General features: G+C 37.1%; 1 protein-coding gene across 5 annotated transcripts in view; it reads left to right on the top strand.

Annotated features, from left to right (window-relative positions):
* Window positions 1-23,821, top strand: part of Mapk10 (mitogen-activated protein kinase 10) — a 282,143-nt gene that overhangs the window by 220,966 nt on the left and 37,356 nt on the right. For all 5 annotated transcript variants that reach the window (XM_063249378.1, XM_063249377.1, XM_063249376.1 and 2 more), the window contains 5 exons: window positions 2,738-2,796; window positions 3,531-3,669; window positions 4,296-4,461; window positions 7,351-7,422; window positions 23,418-23,600. In XM_063249378.1, the coding sequence (XP_063105448.1) occupies window positions 2,738-2,796; window positions 3,531-3,669; window positions 4,296-4,461; window positions 7,351-7,422; window positions 23,418-23,600 (619 nt within the window). The remainder of the gene's footprint in view (window positions 1-2,737; window positions 2,797-3,530; window positions 3,670-4,295; window positions 4,462-7,350; window positions 7,423-23,417; window positions 23,601-23,821) is intronic.

Genomic DNA, 23,821 nt, shown 5'->3' with positions numbered 1-23,821 from the left:
GATTTTGGGGGGTCAGGCAGGCAAGGTCAAGGTTGTGCACAATGTGCAAAGCAATTCAGAGTGGATCACTGGGAGCATTTTCCCACTGAGCTCAGGCGAGATTGGAACAGACTCTTCATTTCACAGTCTTAGCTCCCTACGTCAAGCAGAGGTCTCTACAATGTGTCCCAAGCACAATTTCTCCTTAGTGAGGAGAAGTACGCGACAACTCCTTTTTCTTATAAGAAGTATTTTAACAATTAATTAGAACAGATTTATTAAGTATGTTTTGTTTACATTTATGGATATAATAAAAATAAATTATAAGTAAAATTGAACAATAATAGCCATCACAACTCCCTAGAAATTTCTTATGCATAAAATCATCAAATATATGACATTTTATAAACAAGGTTTTTTGTCTACCAGTGGCACCAAAAAGACACAAATGCATGAGTGTTTGGCTGAAAGATATTTAAAGTATAAAGAAGTAGATCGGACCACTGACAGTGTTTCTCTTTTTTTTACTGTATACTCTACTCCAGTGACTTTTAAATCAGATTTTTTCATGTTGTTGAGTTTTTGTGGGACCACTGACATTTTAATTTAGTCATCTGTCACGCCCCACACTAATGATACCTAAAAAGGAGTTCCAGACTGCAGTGATAATTTATAACAGTGTCTTACCTGTACTGTCCTTTCCCGTGTGCATATGATAACACAGGTGTGCATGTCTGTCTACAAAAATACACTTTTTTAATAGAGAGGCGCTTCCCTTATACCTGGCTGTTAAATCATACTTTAGTATTTGATTTATTAAGAAAAAGCAGTTGTAATATAGAACTCTGTTAACACTGCTGAAAATATAGAGGAACATAGAAGAATCCTGTAAAATCTTTAACAATAGTGAAGAAGACTGATTAGAAAGTGATCACTCACTTGCAAGGTAGGGTACCGGGAGTGGCTGTGAGGATGTGGTCACACTGACTCACACAGGGGCCTCCTAAGACACAGGGTCAAACTCCTGCTGGAAACTGGGACTGGAATTGAAACACCTGTGACGAGCTCTTCTTAAAGATAAGCTGTTGAGTTGCTTATGAATAGGAATTAAGATTTACGAGGGTACCAAGAATGGAGAGCAGAGAAAATCTAAAAGGGAACTCAGAGAAGATAGGTTTACAGAACAAGAGTGTAGAAAAGCGGGAGAATAAGGGTAGACAATGGGGAACAGAGCTTGAAAAATCACCTTGTAGACATCTAGATGGACCTAAAGTTCTCATGCTGCTTTCCACACTGAGTTAGATGAGTTACATTATTTGTTTACCGGATGGTGGGGGTACACACTTTTCTTTCTTGGAGGAGTGCTTGCATAAATGTGTGCCCTGGGTCCTCTCCAATGGGTTTTGTGCAAATAAAAATGGAAGTGGTAAAGTGCTTGATAACAGACTCACCATAGACAAATGAAAGTTGTATTATACCAGCGTTTGCAACTCCTACCACAACTAGCCATACTGGATATCAACTACTTTAATTACAAATTTTAAAGAAATTTTGAAACAATTGCTGATTTACGTCTTTATTTCATACTGTTGCTTTATAATTTTGAGTTTTTAATATAATTAGAACCATTACCATATATATTTATACTAGAAAAAAATCAAATGGTTGTGATATTTTTCCCAGTTTCTTAAGAAATGACAAAAGTTGCATAGAAATGATTGCATTTCTCTGGTATTTGAAATAGTGTTGTTTTTAAGTACTTCATGTATTTCTGTGCTACTTACAGAATTTACTAAAATCCACTGATTGACATTTTGAAGCTATTTAAATCTTGAATTTGTATTTATCCCATTTTTGTAACATAAGTGCAATCAACTTGTAAGTATAAAGTTGTTATCTGCATATTTTATTTTCATTTTTGACTGGCACATTAACAGAATATTTAGGTAGAAGAACACTTTGAACTATTTATGTATGTAATTCATGTGAACCCAGGATAAAGGACTTTTTAAAGATATACTCTTGATTTCCAGTAATATATATATATATATATATATATATATATATATATATAGAGAGAGAGAGAGAGAGAGAGAGAGAGAGAGAGAGAGAGACTCATTCAAGAAGATAAATGAGAAGGTGAATTTCTTTGTTGTCTAATGAACAAAATATTAAGGCAAGGAACAAAAACTTCAGAACTGATTTCAGGTACCTTTTAAATATACTTTCCACTAAATTCAGCCTTAATTACCTACAGTGTAATCCCCCCCCCCCCGCACACACACACAGCATTAGAGCATTAGTTTAAGAATATTTAGTGAGACAGAAGTAAAAGAAACTATGGTAGCAGCACAAAAACCATTTTGAACCAGATGGCAAGAGGAGAACACGTCTGTGCACTTCCCAGGCTGCTGTCTCTGCTTGTGTGGTTTTGTCTCCCTTCCTTTAATCACCTGTGGGGCTGCATTCCACCAGGAAGAATCACATTAACGAGTATCCGTCTTCTCTGGCTCTTCCTGCTGGCTGGAAACATGAGCTTTACAACTACATCACTAACCTGGAAACAGATCATAATACCTTTCTGAGTATACTTTTCTATATTTTGTGAGACAATCTAGAAAGTTTTCTCAACTTTTGTATTCCTACCAAAGCTCTAGTGAGTGACTTTCATTTGCAATATGCTTAAATATGATTTTTACATAGCTCACTCTCTTTCTCTCTTTCTTTCTTTCCTCTGTGCCTTCCTGCATTCTTGCAGATTATTAGCTTATTAAATGTCTTCACACCCCAGAAAACGCTGGAGGAGTTCCAGGATGTGTAAGTAACTAACTCATGAGAAGGGCGAGCCAGAACTCATGTAATTCAAGGGAAAGTTACAACAAAATGAAAAGATAGATGAGGCACAACCTTGTAGCGATCAAATGGGAGATAAGAGCTGGGACCAAGTGACCCTGCTGGCAGTGAAAATCTTTAAAATCACTGCTTCTTCCTGGCCTCTGGGTTCCATGTGTTTTGTGGTTCAGTGCTCAGGAAGGCTTGTTTGTATTGTTTTCTTAATTATTGTTAATTAATTCCATGCCCCTTCTCAGATGAGTCAGTTTATTTTGAGAAATGTGAATACAGGGGAAATGATCAAATTGTCTCTTATTTCCATTGTGTGCCATCTTTAATTCTGAGCAAAGAGAATCTACCTAGAAATAGAGCTCCCTAGAGAGGAGAGCGAGCTGCATGTGGTCAGCATTGCTTTAGTGGAAGTAGCTAACCTGAATACTTCTTTAATTTGTGATCAAACTATTCAAGAAAATGTTAAGGGACTACAAGGAGAAGCAAGAACAAATGGAAGTAAGAATATACAGGCGGAATCACACATTAATCAGTAGTGCTTCTGCCAGCAGCAGCTAACGCATGGGGTCTGCAGTTTCCATGCTCTGGCTCTGTCCATGCAGAGCTGGGAAGTTCAGAAAACTGGCAGATCTAGAAGAGAATTCTAGTGTGGCTGAAAAATTTCACTAGTCGTGATCTGGAACTGACACTGTGGATTTATTTCCTAGTTACTTAGTAATGGAACTGATGGATGCCAACCTGTGTCAGGTGATTCAGATGGAGCTGGACCATGAACGGATGTCTTACCTGCTGTACCAGATGTTGTGTGGCATCAAACATCTGCACTCCGCTGGAATTATTCACAGGGTGAGGACACTTCCTATGGAGTTACAGCTAAGAGTCTTTTGGAGCAGAGAAAGAACAGCTGTAGTTCTTTTCTTTTAAATAGGGGGATTTGTTCAAATAAAATGCACTTCCTCATTTCTTTGATAACAGAATTAGCATATAGTTCACTCATGTGTAGCAGGAACTTCTATCCAAACTGTGGTGGACTCTCGGTGACGTTATGTTTCAGTTCTGAGGGACCTCATGCTTTCTCGCTTCTTGACGGGGCAGGAGGAATAAGGCAGATCTAGCAGAATAAAGACAACTGCTTCTCTTCTGTCAGGTCTGGAAGCAAAATACACACTGAGAAGTTACATTACCCTAAGGAGAAACCTGAGATGAAAATACATGATATATTGTTTTATTTTTCTTTTAAACTTCTTCTCAAGATGACCCTAAGTTGTGAAATGATAGTACTGTTCTCTTAGGGATTTGAACATTTTTCTGAAGCTAGTTTTTAAAAGCCCCAAATGAGTTGTTAATTTCTTGGTGGTGCTGATCCTACACCACCAAGCTTGTGTTGGCTTTGCTACATAGATTGGGTAGATGGGATTCCAGGGTTCCATAGGACACAGGCTTTCAGCGTCCTCTTGTGTTCTCGTTGTCAGGACTTAAAGCCAAGTAACATTGTAGTCAAGTCTGATTGCACACTGAAAATCCTGGACTTCGGGCTGGCCAGGACAGCGGGCACCAGCTTCATGATGACGCCATATGTGGTGACCCGTTACTACAGAGCCCCCGAGGTCATCCTGGGAATGGGCTACAAGGAGAACGGTAGGTGGGGAGCTCCTGAAACTGGACAGAAACACGCACACAACTACACAGCTGGAAGAATGTTGTCTTCCATAAATACGAATTTCTCAAAGACAGAGATGCCAGGTTTCATATTCAAAGTTCGTTTCTGCTTCTTAAGCAGCACTATGAGGAAAAGTCACTCATTAGAAATGTGAAGGGTGTTTCTGAGAAATAAACTTTGGCAGAAGAATGCTAAAATGTTACAGCTAAGGAGAAGTAAATGGAGTCTGATGAAACAGGTGAGCGGTACCGATTAGCATGAATGCTACCGACAGTGAGGAAAATGCTATTTGCGTTGCAGCTTGGGTAAGAGTGTTTGTGCATAGGGGAAGACCTCTCCTCCACTTCCCCATCTGGCTCTCACAGCGTGGCTCCTGTCCTAGGGAGAGACCACCTGGAGATGCCTCGTAGGCACTCCACGGACAGTTCAGTAGAATAACTCATGTTGCTCAAATTGGATAAGAAGTTTGTTCATACTTTAAAGTGCTCTGTAAGGAATACTTAGGGTCTCAATTGCACAATAAAAGTTTCACAACCATAGAAAGGAAAACATTAAATTTTGCATTACCAATTCATAAAGTTAGTTGAGTATACACAAAAATTTTAAAGAATGGCTGGGTATGGTGGTTGCACACCTGTAATCTCAGCACTTGGGAGGCTGAGGCAGGAGGATCACTGTGAGTTTGAGGCCAACGTGAGTTACAAAGTGAGTTCAAAGCCACCTGAGCCTACATAGTGAGACCCTGTCTCAAAAATACAGGGAAAAAAAGGGTTTATTCAAATGTATTCAAATTGGATTTTGATTGAATAAAATGGAGAATTTATAAACTACTACTTGCTAGAAAGCCTTGAAATATGGGGATTCTGCCCAGAATCTGTCTTATATGTAATGTAACATGTTAAACAGATCTCATATCTTTAGAAATAAAAGTAGTTTTAAATTAGGACTGTGTATGTCTATCCAGTGTATCTTTCATATTTGCTTTTTATATTGTTTACCTCCAAGTAGTCTATTTTTATATGTTTTATAAAAATGATTACCATTGCATTTTTTACATACACATGATACAGGATAATTTATAAAAATTTCCTAGTCACTGAAGACAGTCAGTATTTTTATACATTTATATGGAGGAAGGAGAAAATCAGCTTTCAGAAGGACAAATTCACACACAGACACAAAAAGCTAGGTATGGTGATACATGCCTGTAATCCAAGTGCTCTGAAGACTGAGGCAGGAGGATTTCTGTGAGTTCAGGGCCAGCCTGGGCTACATAGTGAGTTCAAGGCCATCCTGCCTGAATATATAGAAAGACTCTGCCTGAGAAAAAAGGAAAGGAAGGAAGGGAAGAAAGAAAGAGAAGGGAAGAAGGAAGGAAGGAAGGAAGGAAGGAAGGAAGGAAGGAAGGAAGGAAGGAAGGAAGGAAGGGGGGAGAGCGGATGGCAGGGAGGGAGAGTTCCCTTGGTGGCCAGTGCGAGGTGAACACAGCCTGCTGCTGAGGAACTCTGGGTCGCAGGTGCTCTTCAAAGTTACTTCTTGAAAACCAGAGAGGACTGATCGGAGGAAAGTCAAGAACTAAGGGCTGCTGCGGAAAATAGTTTACTGTACCCGTCAAGAGCGCAGGATCAGGGAGTTCGGCGTGGCACGGTGGAGGTCTGCGGTGACCTCGTGCTGACTGCCCTGACTCCCACCGACTGTGCCCCACGGTGTGGTTACTTGTGTCAGTTAAGGGACAGGAATGAACGGTTAAGGGGGCAGGGCTCTGCTTTGGCCCCTGCCGGCTCTTTAGCCTCCGCCCCAGGGTGCAAACACTCCAACCCTCCTCCTCCCCGTGCAAGCCGTGCAAGCCGCTGCCTGCCTGTTTTGTTTGGCTTCAGGGCGCCTGGGGAAGAAGGTGACGCAGACTCCCGCTTGCTGCCCGGGCATGCCCACGTCCCTGCACCGCGCCCCTCCTCCCCACAGAGCCTTGCAGCCTCCTGGTGCCCCAGGTCCCCGTTGTCCGCAAGGAAAGGCACGTTGGGAGCGGATAGAGAAGGCGAGGCGGGTTGTTCAGCCAGGACGGCAAGCTGGAGGAAAAGTGGGGTGCGCCTGTGTGCTCCCCGCATTTTAGCTCCTTGGGCAGCCTTTTTTCACTTTGCCTCTGGATGATGGCCTTACGCACGTGCCAGTTTATCACACGTTTTCTCTAAATATTTCAAATAGAAGTTAAAACACATAATTCATTGAGAAGGATCACCCTTGAGGGGTAAGTCTGAATACTGGGAATTCCAGTCCTGTACGTGGAAAGCAAGGTTCCAGCCAATTCCTGGTTTGGGGGCGGGCTGAAGATGCCCTTAATTCGCGCACGCGCGCGCGCGCACACACACACACACACACACACACACACACACGCACACGCACACGCACACACACACCCACACACGCACGCACGCACACAGAGTACTTTTTTTGTCCTAACATTGCATACTGAACAGGATGGAAACCAGAAGCTGTCGCCCTTACAGTGATAGGCTATTGTTTTACATCTGACAAATCGTATTAAAGACACTCCAGGTGGCCTCTTGCTTCCACCATCACAGAGATACTTTTGTGGGCTACTTTTTTCCCATGCCATCCTGTGGTGTTTGGAGGGCACTCTTAGGCCTCTATACTGTAAGGCTTTTTAAAAAGACATTAATTAGTGTTCCTCCACTTGACACTGTTTACCTAAAGCACGGTGATGGTTTCTATCATCTGATGGCCACCTTGGTGGGAGGTGAAATGTACTTTCTACTCACACTGTTCTTTTTCCTCCGCCTTCGATGTCACTGTCCTAGCTAACTTTGCTTCCCTCCTGTTTCTCCCTCTCCCTCCCGCTCCTGTTCCAGTGGATATATGGTCTGTGGGATGCATTATGGGAGAAATGGTTCGCCACAAAATCCTCTTTCCGGGAAGGGACTGTATCCTTGTACCTTTTGCCAGAGCTTTTCCTGTTTTGTTTTCTCTCCCTTTAAACGCGTAATGATTTTTGCCAGGAGAGTAAAGATAGAAGCAAAAAGTTGGGTAAGTGATGCGATTGTTATTAAAAGTGATAATTCCCGTGACCTGACCAGCATGGCAGATCAGCTACCACAGTGATTTCCTGTGATTACATTTTCAATGTGATTTTTCTTAAATTACTTTATTTTCTCTAACTCAAAATAGCAATGCTATTTTATTCGTAAATAGCAAAGGCCACTAGATCCCAAATAATTAGAATATAATTATCTCTATCCTTAGTCAGAGAAGCCACCATACACACATTGTTTTTCGTCTTCTTCAGAAAACCATTTTATGCTTCTACAAGATTTATGCATAATGATTTCTCTCCTTGCTGACATCCTAAGCTTCTGTCTGTGGCTTCACTGACTGGAATTACTCTTGAAGATATATGCTGCAGTATTGAATAGGCCAATATGTCATATCCTCCTCAAACCCTGAATTTTCATATTTAAAATTCCTTATCACTATTCAGATGAGTTGAAAATAGGCTTACCTCTTTTGACTTCAAGACATGTCACATAAGTAGAGAATGCCTTTTCCAACCAAATTTAGAATTTTACTAATCCGTGCAGATTTGAATTCTACCTGGGTCCTATGATAGGTTCCATCAGGAGTTTCTTAGACAGTTATTTATGAGTTGGAATTATTAGATAAATGGGAATGATTCTTAAATGACCAACACTCTATTAAAGGTACACATCTGTGTTTATAATGTATAGGGATCAAGTTTACACAGAGGGAAAAATACACATTTAAAGCAGAAGTAGCTTGCTAACAAATCTAAGACCTTGGTCACTGACAGTTTTAGCAATGATAATCAAGAGCAAACTCAGCATATTTATTACACATTAATATGTTGGAAATTGACAATAAAAAATTGCAATGCATAATTCTGTTAACCTTTCTGTGTGATTAGGAAAACTCCATCGAGGAAACTTTATTATATAAGAACTATAATTTTTATTTCAGTATGAAAATGGGTCAGTGGTACAGAAACCTAAATGAAAAAATTGATATCACCATGAATATGGACTCATATAGATGTCTATTTATTCTGCTGAACATTAATGAAACAGCATCTAAGTTCCAGTAAATGCAGTGGTATCTTCCAGCCCTGCCCCAGTCAGCAGCGGGCCACCAGACACATTTCTCTTTGGCAACTGAAATTATGATCTGAAAGCACATGTGTGGTACCTGTAAAATGCATACCACTTACTGAAGATGAAAAAAGCATACAAAATCTATCATCAATAATTTTAAAGTTGTAGGTATTAAAGGAACAAAATTTTGAGCATGTTGGGCTAAATTACATATTTCATTAAAATTAATCTTGCCTGTTTGTTAATTTTTTTAAAAGAGAATCTGAGTAATCTTAAAATCACATGGACAACTTGCAGTTGTGACTGTTACTTTTCTCTGCTGGATAGCTGTACTCGAGAACACGGGATACCATTGTTGTAGCCTTTTATTTACCACCCATCTTAACATTTTAAATCATCATCTTCTTCCTGTTTCTTTATCTATAGTGTAAATATTGTTTTCACTATCAGACCATCACTTGGAAAAACTTCATTTTAGTTCACATTGTTCATTTATCATTTGGAGGTGTATTCCATAGTCTACATAATTGATCTTCTGAACAATAATGTAATTCACATTCATGCTTAAATTAACTGCTCTCATTCAAACGTAGGAATTGTTTTCCTTGTATTTTTGACTTAGGGGCATAACATATCTCAAACAAAGGTAAAGGACCCTGCCAGTCAGGCTGAGTAAAACTCATGGCGAGGTCCCTCAAGGACACTTGTTAGCGAGAAGGTGACAGTTCCTGATTTCCACATGGTGTTGCTGTGACTGGTCACTGAATTTCCATGCAGTACACTGTTTTCTGAGATTTTAGTTCTCCACACATCTACTATGGTTGTTTTTCTTCTCTTTCAACAGTTTAAATTTAAGACCCAATAATATTAAGAAAGACTAAAATTTAAACCTAAATAAAACCAACCAATCGTGGCACTACTGATAATACTTCATCCTTCTGAAAATTATTCTTTTGGAGGTTCTTTTCTTTCCTTTAATTCTATTTTGTTTTGGAAAAGAAGTTTGGAACGGAAATAAAATTGTACAAAGATCAACACCTAAAACTTATGTCCTTGATGAGTGTGATCCTAGAACTTAATCAGTAATACAGAAAAAATGTTTCTCACAAGACAGGTTTGCATCCTGTGTTACTTCATTTTAAGCGCTGATTCCACAGAGAAGTCGCTAATATTGTGGCACTGTCTGTGGTCCTGAACCTGCAGGCGGCATTTAAGCAGTTTTACTTAAATTCAAACTTTGCTTTATTATGGATAAATAATTTTCAATGAAATGAGTTAGGAAGATGCCATGTCTGAAACGTTTCTTTTTGGATTTAAATTGTTTTCCATTCCATATATAATTAGTATTGTAACTTGGTATTTTAAGCCATGATGACATTTTAAAAACAAATTACAGGAATCCCTATTAAACAATGGGTGAATGTACTTTGTGGATTTGGAATAGAATTGTTTCATTAGTTTTTAAATGCAATTATCATTTGATGAATAAAGCTTTCTGCCAAAGATAGTTTAGATAATTGAACTCCCCTCCCTAAACTTTGACAGTCAGATACAGGGGTTACTTATGCTGAGGAAAACTGCAAAATACTTCAGCATATTGAAATCATCCCAGCATTGCTGGAAGCAGAGTCAAACTCTAGTGCAGGCTAAGTGATGTCTTCAGTACTTCCAACATCTTGTAGACTAAAATTCATGCTCTCTTGTCTTTTATTTAGAATTTTAAAATCAAGTGTAACTATCAATTATTTCATATTGATAGCAATATTTAATTACTCTAAGATTCAAAAATGATCTGTCTCCCTAACCAACAGCATTCCTCTCCCTGCACAGAGCTTTTTAATGTGGAGCCGAAGGGAACATAGGCAAACACATCAGGAAATCTTATGTAGTGCTCATTGATAACTGATGTTTTAACTTGAAATTATCTTTGCATATGGAAGAGCATAGTGAGACTTTATGGTGGTTGGTCTGATCCACATAATACCAGGGGCTGTTTACTGAATACTCAGTCAGAGTGTTAGAAAAACAAATACAATTTAAGAACAAAAAATACATATTTGCTTTTTTACCCATTAGTTTGCTAATGATTTTAGTATTCAAAGGACTACTTCTAAAGTATTTTTATCATGTGAAGAGCTTTTAAGAGGTCACACATTCTTACACACTGCATTTGTACTGTAGTTTCATGTGGGGAACGTATTTTGTAGTGTGTGTTGGCACGGTGAGTGTGCAGGATTGCTAAATACCCTCAGAACAACGTACAACTGCAAACAGAGCACAGTAAATATGCCAGGTCCACCTAACTTCCTTACAAAGAGCAAATAGGAGCATTGAATCAGATTTTTCTCTTTCCAGTAATAATTTATAGTAAGATTAATGATGCTTTCTGAGGGGTTTTCCTAGGGACTATCCACTTTCTCCTTTCCTTTCACTGGAGCCAAGTCCTAGCTGCATGTGACTACTCATGATTGCTATACTACTGGGTCATTTGTATGAACTATTTCCTCAGGCCCAATCCATATCTATATATTTTTTTCCAACTTTGCTTTTTGACCATTCTTCTTCAAAGAGCAGGACGTTCTTTGGCAAGCCTGTGATGTTCCTTTGTCTAGAGTTCGTGGCCAGATTTCTCTGGACCTAAATGATGATTCAGGGAGGGACATGGCACTAGTTTGAAAATGCTGTAATTCAAGTTTGGTCTCTTCAAGTTTAGTCTCTCCAACTGAGGCTGATAGTCAAGCTATACCTGTGATCCCAGCCCTTCAGGAGGCTGAGTCAGAAAGATGGGAAGATCCAGCCTTGCTTGCATCAAAGTTTATAAATAAATAAATAAATAGATAAGGTTGTAGCTCAGTGTAAAGGTACTAGGTTCTGTAGCACACACACACACACACACACACACACACACACACACACACGCGTACGCGCACACACACAAAATCACATCCAAAGAAGACATTTAGACTTTCCTGCCTCACTTTTAAAAGACCTGAGATTATAGCTACAGTGAAAAAGACAGATGCATAACCTTATCAGAAAGCCAAGGCATTATGGAACAGGAAAAAGAAATAATTTGCAAAAAATACCTATGTACATAGAAAACAATCTCAAATTAATGAAGCATCACGCCTTTTAAAAAAATTTGATCCTGAGAAGTAGGAATAGTAAAAGTAAAGTGAAAAAAAGTTGAAGGATGCAGATTATTATATCCAACTAGCACACTGATATTTCTTAATGCTTCTAAGTCTTTGAAATAGCAGTGCCTACTAAACTTTTAATGCATAGCTGTGTGGTTTGTTCCTTAATATTAGGGTAAGACAAGTTTAACTTAAGTAATATGAGATTTATGACTGTACGTAATTTGAGATATATAAAACCTCAGTAGTCCTTCCTTAAATCCATAAACACACTGCAGTTAATCATGAATATGGTTTTTAAAAAATCTTTTACTCTTAATATTAAATGTTATCAATGTATTATTTATACTCATTAGAAAGCAGTTCTTTTCACTCTTGGTTTGCTGCTTACTATTTTCTTATTACTTTGTGGAAATATGAATAAGACAAGATTCATCAAGATAAAAGCTAGAGATTCTGAAGTTACAAAGAAAGAAGAATAAGGTTAGCATATAGACTCAGCAGAAAATGCTCTGATTTTCAGGTGTCAGGAAATATTACATTGCATTTTATGAATTGCTGTTTGTGTTTCTTACTTAGGTTGATATGTACACAAATGTATGTTTTCAGTTTACCTATGGATACTGCAGGCTAAAATGATGCATCTTTGCTAAATAACTCAGTGTATAACTTTTGAAACATAAAATTTCCAAATAAATGTCTTAGTTTAAAAAAAAACTATTAGATCTTTGCTATATTCATTGAAAGAAAATGTCTGGAGGCATACTTTCTGAATCCTGTGCTAAATGAAAATATAATTAAATATGTTACAGAGACAAGGCACACACAGCCTTTATGTACAGGACTATTACAGAGACTGTGGTATTCTATCACATGGTCTCTGGAAACATAAAAGCCTAGTTTCCAACAGTGAGGAAATTTACTGATTACTCCTAAGGTCTATGCATGATCACCATGCACCATAATATATTTAAAATTTTACAAAATAATCTGGTCTCACCTTGATAAACAGTCGACTACCACTGTGTGCACACAGTATCTGGAGGGAAGATTTACCACTGTCTCCTCCACCCACTTGCCAAGACGCAAAGTGAATGTTTTTCTTACCTACTTCCTGTTAGTTGACATGATTAATTCATGAAATTTGCTACAGAGGCTTTATTTTCAGCAATAATTCTACCTCAAACACATAAAAATTCCTATAACTTCACGCACTTATTCCCTTCGGTTGTAGTTTGTAATAACAGATTTTATTCATCTCCAGACACAAACGTTTCCCGCATGGGTGGGATAAGCACAGAAGGGATCTCTGGGGACAGAGCACAGTGGATAAAGTTAAGTCAGATTGGAACGATCTCCAGGGACTTTCCCTGATTAATGCATTAAAATAAAGGTGAAATGCAATCTGAACATCGGAAGTTCCCATCTCAAGTTTAATCTCTGTCTTATAATTTTCATGTGACAGGATTATGGGCTATTAAATCTACTCTGAGTTGGGGATAAACCTGAAAACATGTTCTATTTATATCTGGAAAGTTGGTATTCCTAAGAAACGCAAGCACAAAAGGAGAACTGGGGAGCCATAGCAGTTACTAACATCAGTGACTAGACTGTAGGCAACCAGTTGATACCCGAAAGAAAGAAGAAGTAGAACTCTACTTAGACCATCTGCTTTTATTGTTGATGCTGCTGTTATTTAAGGCATATGTGAGAGACAGTTTAAAAAAGAATCAAGGCATTTTAGTCCAAAAGACAAAAAACGGTCAGCTTTGAAAGAGGAGCTGTTAGTCATCACAAGTCGTATTTTAAGGCTGTTATTTAGCTGGAGACATAGGGTAATTCCCTTCTAGACAGTGGAGATGAGTTCCAGAATCAGTGATGACATGATTATGTACAGTGCCTTTCTCTAGATGTTTCGATGAAGAAAAGGCTTCCTAACTAACGAACCAAGTTCATTTTATTTTGCCTATGAGTGGTGGCTTTGCCTCACTGGAAAGATTTCCTTATTCTATTTGTAAAAAAAAAAAAAAAAAACCATATATCAATAGAAAATAAACTTTTGTTATGCATACTTAATCCCTGTGTTTAATACTTACATAGCTGTTAAATACATGACATTATATAAAAATATTTACTGAGAATTACTATATATCAAGCAATAGACATTTCTTAAATCCTAGATAAGGCCACAGAAGAGTCCTTTTTTAAATGTGTGAATGGAGCCAGGCAAGGAAAATCACATCTTACTGAGTTCTAGATCTTTGTGTTTATATCCATCTCTTCCACCGTGTTGTAAGCAGTAGAGACACTGTCAGTAGCAATTTGACTACTGACCGCTTTGGACAGGATGATACTTTAAAAATAAATACAACTTTCAGAGAGTTTCTCTTTTTTCTGCAGTGAGAGATTCTCACAAATCAGGGTTTGTGAGAGGGACCTTACCAAGCCACAATGCATTAATAACAAAGGGCTGCACAACTGTTTGCTCTGTCTTTCCCCAAGATATGTGCATGTCACTGGCTTTCCTGAACCGGAAGCAAAGCGGCTTGCTTCTCTGGTTCTGCTCCTCTCCTTCAGAGCTGTCTCCATTTCCCAGCAGGGTCACTCTGTTCGATGTGAAATCAAACAATGGAAAGTGTGTTTAACCCCGTGAGATTTTCACACTGGGAAGAATCTCACAGGAATTCTTTGAAGCCCACTGGCAAATTACAAGATGTAATTTGGATTGTGAATGGAGCAAAATTACATGGTACCTCTTTCTTAACACCTTTCCCCTTTGTTCCCATCAACATCCCTTAACAAAGACCTATCTTCCTGACCTTCTTCCCCTAAGGACACCTTGTAACCAAAGAGTGCTTTTTTTGCTTCACCTTCTCCATTTTGCCCCCTCCTTGCCTGCCCTCTGCTCTTCTTCTGGGTTTTAAGTTTTGGATGATAACTAGCAAGAGCAGAGAGACTGTTAGGACCCACACGGATTTCCTTTGATTTCCCGCTTCCTAGCCTTGTGGCCTCTTTCTCACTGAACCATCCCACTCTGAAAGGCAGCAGGCCTTCTCCTTGGAAGCACTGGTGTGTGTGAGGCCCTATCAGGGCTTCCTGCTTAGGAGCGCACTCCTTCAGTGCGAGTCATGAAGCTGAGCTAGTGTTGCACAAAGCCTTCTTTCCTGAGCTGACACTTCACTCTGGAAAATTATTCATATTTATAAATAAGAGCGAATGTGTCTTAGAAAAGAAACTCGCTCTTTTAAGGTTGCTGGCAGCTTAGCTTTTCTTTTCTCTAACTATGGTATACAAAAGAATTTTAAAAATTGGTTTGTGTTTCCCATATTAACACAGGCTAGAATAATTTACAATGCAAATCAGCGGTATTCTAGTGCATGGATGCAAATTAGGTCTTTTAAATCACAAACTGAAGGAATCAGTGAATTATAACTGCAAAATCATATTATCGCATGTATGCTAGGCAGCTTTGGGTAGCACTGTCAGTTCAGCTCTGCAGCAGAAGGGGCCCTGACATTCTGTTCATTCTTGCTTTTTAAAACACCAACGCACACGGGACTGAGCTCTTCTCATCCAGCCAACGGAAGGTCAGAGGACTGCTCTGAGGCACGAGGGGCCAGGGTCTTCACTCACTGTTCTGTCCTGTGCTCTTGTTTGTCTCCGTCTCGCTTTTGTTTCCAGTTGACATGTGGTCAGTAGGGTGCATCATGGGAGAAATGGTAAAAGGCGCGGTGCTGTTTCCCGGCACTGATCGTATCCTTCTTAGCCGCCAGGGGGCGCTCGGGGTAACTCGGAACTGCGTCCCCATTGGGTATCAGATGCCCTCCCAGGGGACCCCAAAATGAGCAGAGACACACACTTTTATTGTGTTGCTCTCGTAAATGTCTCAAAATTAAGATATAACAAGATAAAAGTGACACAGGCTTTCAGTTTTAAAACTGAAGATCTGTACTTGTGCATCCTAAGAAATATTAGCTCGGCATGGATATCTTTGATAGGTTTATGTACATCTGTACATATACTTAATACACGTTTAGAGAACATGCATGTAAATTTCATTTTCAAACTTATCAACCTTCCCTAAAATTCTTTTTATCATATATTTAATGTGTTAGGATGTTACCTCGAAATCTGTGAAAAAGTACAGTAATTGAAACCTTATTAAGTAATAATGATTACATGATATATATGAATAGATCATTTAAATCACTTGGATAAGTAACACGAGTGCTCTCTCAAACAGCAAATTATTAATAAGTGAAGATTGGAGGCTCTGCAGTATTAAATTGGTGTGAAGGATGCGAGATTAGTATGTAGATGTGTAATGGGTTCCCCTATATTGCTTAAAAATAACCTCCGACCTTAAGGAACCTCCATTCCTCCTACATCGTCACTTAAGAAAACATTGTGCATTCACATTAAAAATAAAACTTATGCTTTTTTCAGTGATCATAACCCAAAAGGGAAATTGAGCCTTTAAAAGTAGAGTTTGATGTCTAATTACAGTAGATTAATCACTAAAATATTATGTCTATTCCATATTCTGTTAAGTCATTTGCTTTATCTTTCTAATAGCTATATTAAAATTCTTATCAAATGTCTATACAGCATTGTGAACGTTGAGGGTTAATATATATTCTAGAAAAGTATACGGTTCCACATAAGTATATATGGAACATGTGTGTTACCATATGTATATGGTATGTATATGTATATGGTATCACATATATAGTTCTTACATATAATATCTATACATATCCTTTATGTTTGTAAAGGAATAGTTTAGAAAATAAATAAAGCACTGAATTTTTGTTAAAAGAAAGAACAATATATTCCAGTTATTAAAATTAAACTATATTATTTTTACTTCTGGCTATTGTTAGAAACTTTTATTCTAGTGTTACATACGATATCTATTTTAAAAACTTTTCTGTCTATGGTGCTTTTTACAGATATATTTTATTAAATAAAATCTACAAATTCACCATATTCATATTAATAGTAATGCTATTTTAAACGCACATTGACTTGATAAAAACAAAATTCCTCACATTTCTAAAAGCAACATGATTTATTTTCATTGTAACAAAGTATAACGTATTTAGCATTTGAGCACAAATATGAAATTGTGCTTACATTCTGGCCAATTGTAGAGAACTTCAAGAAAAGAGATTTGGTCTGTGTACCCTTTACTTTTCCAGAAATTGAGCATGGTTGAAATAATTGATGGTGGAATGAATACTTACCACGTGTAAGTTGAAGTGATTTTTATTACTTTCCTTACATTTTTTATTAAAGAAAATTCAACAGATTTTCAAAACTGAGCTAGTAAACCTAGCTTAACATTTATTAGAATCATTTCTTGGGGGAAGTTGTTTGAGTACAATTTTTAAACTTTGATGTCAGAATTCCTTATAAATAATTATTAGGCTGCTGGTAACATTACATGGTTATGTTTGACACCCTCCATATTTTGATACTGAGTTCTTTTAATGATTTCATATTGACTGAAGTTTTAAATCAGCCTTTTAAAAGCAAATTTTGGCCACTGATATTGGCCAATTAGCCTTTTAAAATGCAACACAGATTACTTATCTTTTAGCAAGTTTTTGTCACCAGAAATTACTTATCTCAGCCTGTAAAATTATATCTAAATCTATCGGTTAAACAGATTTTGAAATGGAGTTGTACCTAGAGTATGTATAATATGCATCTTTATAATACATTCTGAGGAATCAAATTATTTTTAATCAAAATACTCACCTTTTTGAGAGTCTCAAATTGATATTTTAAAAGAACTTTTACAATATGAGCTGTGCATTTTGTTTTAATATAACAGTAAAGCTTAAAATGTTACTACTCACAAGATCTATAGTTTTATGTCTATAAATTCAATGTATTATTTTAGTGAGAAAGTTAGATATCCAAATAATTCTTAAAATTATATATACTTAATTCTGTTGTATTAATATATTTAAGTAGATATTAACAGAATTTCATTTAATCAGATATATTTTTAAATTCTTTTTGGTACCAGGAATCAAACTCGCGACCTCACACTTGCCAGGCAGGCACTGCATCACTGAGCTAAGTTCCTAGCCCAGAGTTCAACTTTTGAGATAGTTTCTTTTAGGAGATCTAACAAATTTGAATTTTAACAGACATTTTTACTTCAAAAATTATAAAAATATTTTATAGTGTATAAATGAGTTAGCTCTGGAAGTGAATTTAAAAAGTGAACATATGTATATTACCCCTTGGATTTAAAATAGCTTTACTAATACTTCCAATTCCTTTTTTTATATATTCAAATCTAATCACGTTCTGTCTTCTCTTCAAAGAGATAAACTATTTTTCTAAACATTTGTTTTTACTGTTTTTCCTTATATTTTTATCTCAGCACATTTATACTTAACTCAATGTATAGCATAATTTTATGTGTGTTGCATATTTTGGTGTCATTATCTTTTGAGTTATTGTTTAAAAATTTAGATATCTATATTTGTGGATTTGACATAACCCATTTTCATTGCTGTATACTATTCCAACCCATGAATAACCTATACCTAATCCATTTGCCAGTAATCAAGACTTGAAAATATATTCAAAGTTTTAAGCTTTTGTTTTTCTGAGCAATAATGCCAATATATTTCCAGGAGCACCTGGACGAGATTTTCAAATAATAAATGCCTAGAATCATAGGGGACACATTTTTTTTAGAGGACTTCTTTTTTAAGTTTGTTATACAAAGTCTAGTTGATTTTTAAATTTACAGTGTACATAATGCAGAGCTGTCTGTTTGACCCTCTCTCCAACTGTGGTATTGTCATTTGTATTTTTAATTTTTTTACTAATCTGTTGGATTAAAAAATACTGCCTCCTTAGAGTATAAATTTCCATTTTATTGATTACGAGAAGGCTGAGCATCTTTTCTATCATTGACTGGCATTAGTGTTTTCTCTTTGGTAAAATGTCCTGTGTTGTTTTTAATTATTTTCTATGGTGTTTGTGTTCTTTTTCCTATCAGTTTGTTTCACTGACATTCAGTCATCATTGGTTTTAAGTGTTGTGTGTCCTCTTGCTATTTTGATTTTCATTTCTGTGGCTTCCTATCACTTTGTTGCAATTTAACTCTGTCTTTTGAGAATTTCTTTTCCTGTAACATACATCATTTTGGAAGGTCCTTCAATGGAATCTTTAATAAAACTGTGCTTTGGATGAGGTTCCTCTACTTCAAAGATAGTTTAGTTAGATATATTAATTTAATGAATTGAGTGATCTATAAATTGAATATTATTCTTCTGACATTTAAAGATATTATTTGACTTTTGTTTGTGATGGTATTGGTGAAAATATCTAATTTGTAATACATTTATGTCTAATGTGGATATATGTAACGTGCATCTGTGGAGTGTAACAGTCATCACAGAATTAGACTCCGTGTTTCCTATGTAGGACTCCTTCCCCACGGCCTTCGGTCATGCTAGCTTCCTACCTGGTGCCCAGGTCTGGATTTCCTTTCTCTCTCTTGAGATTCAGTGTTTCCTAGCTTCCAAGCTTTAATTCCTGGAATATCTCAACGTTGTCTCTTTGAATATTTTATGTCCTGTGCTCTTTACTCCATAAGGAACTGACCGAACACAGTTTCCTTAACTTCAGAGGAATGTTCGAGCACTTACTCTGTGCCCCTAGAGGTTCACCAGTCCGTAAACGTGACAGCCCTCCTGATTATCCAGGGTCCGCAGCCAAGGGAGTGGAATCTGCACAGTGGACGGCTACATGGTAAAGGGTTCCGGGGCTGAGACAGGAGGCAGGAACCGCCTCCTCTTTAGTGTTTAACCATTAAAGCTTCTGTTAGCTCCGCCTCTTGTGGCTTGTCTTACTGACCTCACGTAAGCAACTGTCCTCTCTCAACCTCCATTCTGAGACAAACACGGCTTCCCAGAGATGGTCTCACACCACCAAGCACACAGCGATCCTGTCGTGCCTCTTAAATAAATAGATCCTATATTTCTGCTAGTATAGGCCATTTTATTAGTTCTGCTGTGTAAAATAATGCTGTTCAGCAACTGGGAAAAGGACTTTAATATCTTTCAGCTCTAAAATACACATGCCAGACTTCACCTCCAATGCTGCTTCTCAGTTTCAAAATGCTAGCTGGATCCAGCATTTGAGAAATACAAGTATCAGACAGTTGGTGGAAAGTGCTGTTTGCAACAAATAATTAATAACAGAAAATTCAAAATTAGGTATAGCATGCAAATGAGAGGCCCCTAAGATTGACTGTCAAGAGTTTTATGAAAAATTTGTCTCTGAAATTCATGTTAATATGCACTGGAAGATGTCAAATATCTTCCTCTTTTTTGATTCATAACATGGATTAAAATAGTAAATAGCTTCATAAGACAAAATAGATTGCAGCAAGGACTATATTCTTCACTTCAAATTAACCTTTGTTTGTTCCCGGCCCTGCAGAATCTCACAAGCATTTTGGTGCCAGGGAACAAATAGCCTTTTCCTCAATTTGTCAGCTTTGAGATTTTTATGTGATCTGGCTTGTGATATTTCCTTTTCCTGTGCTCATTTATAATACAAACAGATGTTAGTTAATTGTGCACTAAGCGACTTATTCATATGTTACCAGAACTTGAGGAGTATTTGTCAAATGAAGAGAACATTTTTAAATGAAAAGTAAAATAAGAACATAGTTGCGTACCCTGGGGATCTAACCCAGGGAGGCTCACCTATGCTAGACATCTGCTCTGAACATGTCCTATTTCAATGGAAGAAAACAGTTCTAAAGGAGCAAAAAGTTCAAAACATAAACATGAAAACAGATACAGAACTTTGTCATCTATATGTGTATATATGTTATATATAATACTACATATTTCTATATAATTTATGATGTACACATCTAATTCTATCTTATTATCTATTTCTATCTTACAATTTGCTTCTTAAGTAAAAGCTCAAGAACAAATTTTATCAAGAAGAAATACATTATGGAAATAAACTGGTGTTTTCTACTTTATGTTGGGCAGCTTCTGAGCGTCCACAGATAGCTCCTCCCAGTGATAGCAATATATGATCTCAGTTCTACTCCTAATGCTCAGAAGCACAACCTCTCTTCTACTGGGAGCCTCACTGTAATTTTCCATGGTCTTTGCAGGAAACTGACAAGACGGGGAAAAACAAGGATGAGGATTTCTCGTTCTTTGAAGCATTCCTACTGGCAGGATCTCTGAGATTCCTACAGCAGATAGGTGTGGCTTAATCATTTAGCCAACTCAAACCTATTCTAATTTCTGTCAGAATACTGCAACACGGGCTTTTTCTTACATCTTGACTTAGTAATTTCTAAGAGACTGTTAACACCTTCTACATTAATACTTCTCAAAACATGGACCAACTGAATTACAGTTGCCACTGGTGTTTTTGTGTCCTTAGTGACCTGAAGCATTCTATGTATCAGTAGGGAGCAGAAAAAGCTCCGAATTTTTGTAAGTTTCCTACGTTATGAACATCCAGGTTTGGGACTGTGGTTTTATAGCTTGAGGCTTAACATGTGGTAACATGTGTGTATTTTCAACGCATTTCTCTTTGGAGACAGTGATTTATGATAGTATTGTTTTTTAGAGAGCTAATGTAGTGTAGTGACACACAGTCACACTCAACATGGTGCCCGAGTTGACTTATGAGAGAAAAGAGCCCTTGCTGGAACTGCTCTACAGAGACATCGCTAGCAGGCAATCTTATCTTTAGGAAAGGGCTACAAACACAAAGGCAACGGCTGGTATGCTTTAAGGTGCAAATAGAGGTCACACAATTTTTGCACAGAAGATTGAACCCGGGATTAGAACAGGGTAGAAATCAAATCAGAGACCGTGAAGGAAATCATGATTCCAGTAACAAAAAAAGGCAATCAAAGATGGCAGAAAACGTAAAAAGAAATACATTAATTCAAAGGGCACCATGGAATGAGGCCATTAAATAGCTCATTATGACTCCACTTAGCAGCATCTGAATGTTTAAGTGTGCATAGCATAAATTGTATTCATAATTACAACCAATATACCCAGCAAGGGATGAGGTGTTTTTCATGGTTATGTTCAAACCAACCAGGGAAGCTAAGACAAGAGAAGCGTTTGAAATGTAAGTGCTTAGTTGATTTTCAATCTCAGAAGTTTCCGTGCTAATTTTTACTATCCATATGCATTCTAGCCTTTACTTATAATGCTATTTGTTGAAAATCTTAGTAGTAATCAACTACACTTGCAAACTGTCTTGTCATCACACTCATAAAATTAAACTTTTTGCAGCATAACTCTATTTTTTATGTAGTGAATTTAGATTAAGGAGACCTACAGTTGATTCTTGTTAAATGTCGTTTTCTCATTTTGTTCAGTACCTCATGATTTATGTTAAGGACAATACTTTCTGAAATAGCAGATCAAAAATACAACCACCCACATATTTACTGTTCGTTTCTGACAGCTAAATAAGCTCGTCCTTAGTATATCCTAGTACAGGAGAGTGATGACTTACAGATGTTCGAAAGTGAATGGATGATTCTCCAAAACTAAGTTTGGCTTGTCTTTCTAAAATACATATCTGATGTTATCATTTATCACATAGTCATAAAATCTGGTACATATTATGTATATTAAAAAGTTATCCTTGTGAAAATCTAACATTTTGACTCTCTTTAAATTTTACCTTAAAATGCCATAGAATTATTTTGGCAATGCTCTTTTAAAGAGACCTAAATCTTTGCTGAACAACTTCATAATTTTAGCTAAATGTAACTCGAATATAATCATGTGCTGGAACTATGCCATCAACTTTTAAAAATGACTTATTTATAGAAATTGAACAGTTTCTTTGTCTCTGCCTTAAGTTTGTTATCAACTGAGGTGTTTTATCAGCTATAGGATGACTACAACATGACTACAGCTAATAACAATATTCTGGATATTTCAGAAAAGCTAGAAGAAAAGATTTAGCACCTTTTCATCAAAAATAGAGATGTTTACCCTGATTTGAATGTTATAATATATGTGCAACAAAATACTGAATAGTTCTCAGTAAACACATGCCATTTTTACATGTCAATGGAAAAAAGTAAAAAGAAACCCAAATGGTATTGATTACGTATGTAATGGGTATAACTAGAAAACATTAATTAATCATGAAATTTCCTAATTTTTTGAAAAGAGGAAAAATCTTAAAAGCAATTTAGAAAAATGTAAATAAGTAACATATTTGTGTACATGATATTTTAAAATGAAATGATTGCAGTAACTTCAGGATAACAATGTCACTAGGAAATGTCTTTTCAAAAATTCTTGTAATTTTATAGAAAGTTAGTTCACTATGATTCTTCTTGTGTTATTTGATAACTTTTTATCTTTATAAATCTAAGACTATTTTGCAATTGTGTTTGTTAAATAATACTAGTTCTCCAAAAGTGTGTTTGTTGCAAAAATGGATTTAAAATTCCAAAAGGGTTCCTTGCCTGACATTTCTGATTTTATGTTTTTGTTCTACATTACCCATTAACCTCCAGTTGTATTGATAATGGTTTGGGATTCCGAGCAGAGTTAGCTTCCTCATTATTGAAAAAGAAGAGCTTGTGGCTTGCACTTCTTTTTGCCTTAACCATTCACTTCTCAGACATTGACCAGTGGAACAAAGTAATTGAGCAACTGGGAACCCCATGTCCAGAATTCATGAAGAAACTGCAGCCCACAGTAAGAAACTATGTGGAGAATCGGCCCAAGTATGCTGGGCTCACCTTCCCCAAGCTCTTCCCCGACTCCCTCTTCCCAGCGGACTCTGAGCACAATAAACTCAAAGGTACGTCTCTCGGGGGCAACCGCAAACCATCATGGGGCTGATAGGCTGAAAAATGTGTGATACAGAGACCTTCGTTTAACTGGAGTTTCCTCAGGATAAGGGGAGGTATTTCTTAAAAGAGATTCCTTACCAAGAGAAGTGGCTCAGAGTTTTATAACTGTGCAGACACAGAAGAATGAATCATGGGACAGTGGTGTAGGAGAGCTACTTCATGGGGGCTT

Source organism: Cavia porcellus, unplaced genomic scaffold (genome assembly GCF_034190915.1).
Source record: "Cavia porcellus strain 051 isolate PalLab524CR breed Dunkin Hartley unplaced genomic scaffold, mCavPor4.1 scaffold_5, whole genome shotgun sequence".
In the NCBI taxonomy this organism is placed as follows: Eukaryota; Metazoa; Chordata; class Mammalia; order Rodentia; family Caviidae; genus Cavia; species Cavia porcellus.
This window is presented reverse-complemented; position numbering and strand designations above follow the sequence as displayed.